The sequence below is a fragment of the Protomyctophum parallelum genome (genome assembly GCF_964188405.1).
Source record: "Protomyctophum parallelum genome assembly, chromosome: 4".
Classification (NCBI taxonomy): domain Eukaryota; kingdom Metazoa; phylum Chordata; class Actinopteri; order Myctophiformes; family Myctophidae; genus Protomyctophum; species Protomyctophum parallelum.
In genome coordinates this window covers 50,108,637-50,113,866 of record NC_139700.1, presented here as the reverse complement: position 1 = coordinate 50,113,866, position 5,230 = coordinate 50,108,637, and the positions used below count along the sequence as shown (strand labels likewise).

Genomic DNA, 5,230 nt, shown 5'->3' with positions numbered 1-5,230 from the left:
CAGAACGTACACTGTAAACATTGAAAATATTTATTGTTCTGCCTTATATAGGAGTACATAGTTTTATTAAGACATTTAGGCCCCGACGTCGAAATTTAAAAAAATCTTCTAAATTCTGACATGTTTCTGTATTAGTGATGCTCAATTTTTCAAAAAAAGCAGACCTACTATCTGCTATTTTTCAATAGCTAAATTAAAACATAATGTATGTAACCACCAAAAGGGGTTTCCGCGCAGAATGGGTTAAGACATTTTGTTTGCTTTGTGCATGGAGACCCCAAGGTAGGAAGGAATTCAAGGACAAAGAAAATTCACCTCAGAAGACAGAGGACATTGAGGTGTAGGACATTGAGGTGTAGGACATTGAGGTGTAGGACAAGACAAGCTCTAACTGTGTGTTTTAACAGCAGGCGATAGATAGCCAAATTAACTTCCCGGAAGGGCATTATTTGTCTATGGGACCTGGCGACTACCGTCGATAGCAGGCGTTCGAACGGCTGATAGTCCGTTAAGGAACGACAGGAACGTTGCCCGATAAGCGTGCGATGTTAGGGCGATGTGTCACCCGATGCTCGCCCACTGTTAAAATGCACTGTAAGAAAGAAAAGCACAGAGTGCATCATGGGAAACTATCGTCGTCATCTTCGGCCATCTCCTTGGCAAACTCCAGGTCCTGCTGCTCCCGCTCACGACATTCCTCTGCCGACTCCAGGTCCTTGTTGTAAGCTTTGGGAGGGAACCTCATGGCTTTAACAGACATGTTGTAGATGTCCAAACACAAAGAGATCCTCTGATGGAACGCCATCTGAGGTTCCCGGGTCCCGTAAATGTCCACGGCCTCTTTGGACTGGACGAAGCCCTTCTCGTGGTTTATAGTGGCATCTATCACTCCGTCGTGGATGGCCTTGGCCACGATGTACTCTGCGTCCTTTGGACTGTCCAGGTGTAGTTTGAGAGCAATGTCGGCCAGGGAGATCCTGGAGTAGGACAGACTGATCATACGCACTCCGGTCTTGATGACGTTGTGTCTCAGTCGGATTATCAGCGTGTAGGTTCTGTCCGCCTGGAACTTCTCTCCGAACTGTTCCAGGACCTGACTGAACTTGGCCAGGTTCCCTGTTCTCATGACCTGCGTGAGGAGGAAGTAAGGCACGAGTGATCTTTTGAGCGACGGCTGTCTGAACTGCAGTCTCTCGGGAATCTCCCCCAACAGCAACTCCACCACTATCAGTAACTTATGGACTGTCTGTTTGAAGCCCACGGCGGTGTGCTGAGGGGCCTTCCTCAGGGCGTTGATTAGAGTCGTCCTCGCCTCAGAATACTTCAGCTGGATGGCCTTGATACGACCTGTGTAGTACAGGTATCTGGCCCATTCGTTGTTGTTGGCCAGCTCAGGGAACACAAAGTTGGACGCCAGTCTCTCTGCCTGGTCGTACAGGTTAAACTGTAGGTAGTTCCTGAGCAGCAGATTCAACAGGACGGCCTGGCCATCGGTGTCGTGGCGCAGCGCTGCCGTGCGCAGACGCGTGTTGAGGAAGCTACGGATGGCGCCCGACTGGTCGAGGAACTCATGGACCCGCGCGTGGTAGTAATAACACTTGGCGGAGATCAGGTCCAGAGCCCGGCGGTTCTGCGACCCGATCTTCTGCATCAGGTCTTCTGAAAGCTTCTGGGCCTCAGAGTACCTCTTGCTGTTGGTGAGGTAGACTACCACCAGAAGCTGTAGATAGGCCTCCACCTCAGGAAGGAGAGGAATGGACGCTGCTTTCCCCGTCCTGGGACAGAACTGGACCTGGCTTTCAGCCGTCTCCATGGGCTCTCCCAGGAAACCCAGCAGGCAGTCCCTGGCCGTGGCGTTGCTGGTGTAGAAGCCGGACACGGCCTTGTGCAGAACGTTGGAGTTGAGGCGGCGGCAGGTGGAGGGCAGCGCGCGCAGCGCTCGGAGAACGAAGCGAGGCTCCTTCGCCGACACGGCCTTCTCTATCTGCTTTACGTTCTCATTGATGTCCTCCAGAGTCAGAGCATCGAGCTCCTTGGGGGCTTTGGCCATGTTGTCTGACATCTCTATGTCCTGGGGGGGGCAGGGGCTTGAATCTTTCTCCTTGTCAGCTTTTGAGTCCTTGGGTTTCTCCCGTCGACTTGAAAGGGTCATTTTTTTTTCTCCTCCCTGTCTCTGTAACTCTGTCTCTATATTTCCTACTATTCGTATCTCAGTGTCATCCTGTGACTAGCAGCAGAATATTGGTATTGAGATCACTTGTTAATAATGGTTGTAATATCTTATAAAGAATGTAGGCTGGTCTGACATCACACAGAACACAAACGGTTGCATACATACCTAGCAATGCCGATTTGCATAGGCGTTATTTGTACACATTTCTCTCTTTAGTTTTTCTGCACTTCTTGAAACTGTCATCCATTTTTGAGGGGCGCTAGCCCCTCCTATACACAGGTTTAATGTTTGTCTTTAGTTCAATGTTTGTTTTGTAAAGGCATTGAGAATGAAGGGCCCCATAGATAGATAGCACTTTATGTAGACTTAGATAGCATTTTCTACAGACTTATAGCATGCTATGTAGACAGCACTAGAATTGCATTTTATGTAGTCATAGATAGCACTTTATAGTACATGTTGTATAGTATAGATACTCCACTGTTACGTTCATAGCTTATGCATGTTTCATGATAGCTCCTTTTTATGTATGTGATGTATTGCCATGCTTTTTGTTCTTGCGTAATGTAAATCGCTCTGGATTAAGAGTGTCTGCTAAATGCCTAAATTGTAGATTGTAAATGTACGTCATAATGTGTAATTTACGTTACTTTATTGTTAATGGCGTTTAATGTTTGTGTTGGCACGGTTTGTTTTATATCACCGTTACATCACCGAATCAACATGACAACTAACAACTTTAATATATTAGCGCCCCTCACTTCACACAGGTGGCCCCATAGCTTGGATGACAGCCTGACAGAGCTCTTAGCAGGGCAATAATAGCTAACTAGATAAAGTGCCCCTCAGGGCACAGGTCTCCACCAGTGCAGGTCTGGTTGTGGCCTCCTGGTGGCGCTATAATAGGCCAATGTGAAAAGGGTGCCATTTCTTCTTACGCCTTGGATGGCAATTGGATGATTCGAGGCATTTTCATGTTCCAAAAATGTGTTTTGCATTATAGCGCCACCTGTTGGTCTCTATAGTAAAAGAGAATTATAATAACTTTGTTCATTCTGTAAAATCCATGTAACGGTATCTGTACTGCAGGCTTAAGAAAGTCAGATTTAACTTTAATATATATTTAAAATGTTGAGCTTGTAGATCTGTTCAAGCTGTTACTTTGGGCTTGTTTATCTGTAAAGACAGACCGATTAATGGGACCGATTAATTAATTGGTCTGATTGATTAATCAAACCGATGCCGATTAATCTAAAATCAGCCGATACCGATGTGTTTGCCGATTAATCTCCCATCACTATATATATATATATATATATATCTCCAATTTCAAATAGTTTATTCTTTATTTGCTGCATCTATTATACAAATTGTAACTACCGGTACACCATATTGGCTGTGAGAGACTTTAAGGTGAACAGACAACCCATCTGTTGAGTGTTGATCATAACTGTGGAATGGCTTGTAAGCAATGCTTGTCTTATGCTACCATCTAGTGATGACAGGTGGTATTGCTACATGCTTCTGACCTGAAACTTAACACATTGTAAAATAATACAGTAATGTGACAATGTCAAGAGCTAGCTGGCCAAGTTAAATGTTCCTTTGAATGGCCATCGTCACACGTGAGCAGCTCAACATTTTAAGTATACTACTTGGGAACGATACAAGTTGGGAATGCATGATCCACCCGACACGCGGTTATGCAATACAGGCTCTACCCAATTGTGTCCCTTGTACTGTACGCCGAAATATAGAGTTCAGGTCAGCATATGACATCAGTACTACAGTATGACATCATCGATGACATCAGGGTACTCCATATATGGACATTTGCAGATGTATCAATATTCTTTGGAGATGCGCTGGTGGAATGGAACCAAATGGATCCTTACAGGACTATAATGAGTGTGTGCAAATGTAACCAAATGGACCCTTACAGGTCTGAGTGTGTACAGAAAGAAATGGAACCAAATGGACCCTTGCAGGTCTATATCAAAGTGTGTACAAATGTTGCCAATATTTGGCCAGTGGTTCAGTCAGATAACTCACGGATAGATTGAATATGGGTCTTGCAAACACTGTACACTCACCCCTAGTATTATTAACCCATTCTGACCTGAGATCAGATTCATACGAGGTTTCCGCCGGACACACACTGGTCTGATGAACCCATTCTGACCTGAGATCAGATTCTAAAAAATGTCAGTCGTTCTTCGATTTTTCAAAAATAGCAGACCTACAAGCTCGTATACGAGCTTTAGCTCGATACGAGCTAAAGCTAAAGCATGACCTGATGCTGACACCAAAATGGGTGCCCGGTCAGAATGGGTTAACCGCTCGAGTATATCTGACTGAACTAACTCTGCAAGCTACGTATCATTTATAGTGTAATATGTTGATTAATGTGGGAGGCATACTTTGGTTAGACATAGCATTGGTTAGACATGGGTTACGGTTAGGTTTAGGTGTGCTGCCTCGTGGGAGGTTAGGGTTAGGGTGAGGGTTTGAGATAGGTTGTAGATGTAGGACTACAATACCTGTCTGAGGGTCCAATTCTTTTTAGTTTTAATATTTTTTATCCCACAATTTTGTAACCCATTTTTCACCCCTGTGTCAATTATCTAATGTGATCCTGGGCTCTAAACAAACACAATATTTTGGACCAAACAAATAATTACAAAGAAGAAAAACAACAAAAAAGTGTTCTATTAACCTGCTGTTTTTTTCTTCTTTCTAATTATTTAGGCCCAATTTTTTTGTTTTGTTTATTGTCATGATTTGTCACAACTCGAGTCGTCTTTGTCCACAGCGTAAACGTCTTTAAATAAATACTTTTTGAAAAGTCTATGAGGAAAATGAACGGGGAATTCTTTTCCGGGTCTCTCGAGGGGGGGCGGGCCTGCGATGCTCCATTGTCAGAATAATGGGATGTCAAACTTATTACTAATACAATATAATATTACTAATACTAATGTATATTAGCTACCACGCCACCAGATGAAAATGTACTGATTTAAATAAATAAAACAATAATCATTATTATTCATCTCAGAA

General features: G+C 43.9%; 1 protein-coding gene across 1 annotated transcript; it reads right to left on the bottom strand.

Moving 5' to 3' along the window:
- Positions 1-619: 619 nt before the first annotated feature.
- On the bottom strand, positions 620-2,152 carry LOC310857253 (26S proteasome non-ATPase regulatory subunit 3-like; the record flags this gene model as incomplete). The annotated part of the gene is made up of 1 exon (XM_083762863.1): positions 620-2,152. The coding sequence occupies one exon, from the start codon at positions 2,150-2,152 to the stop codon at positions 620-622; it is 1,533 nt and encodes a 510-aa protein (XP_083618989.1).
- Between the last annotated feature and the right edge of the window lie 3,078 nt (positions 2,153-5,230).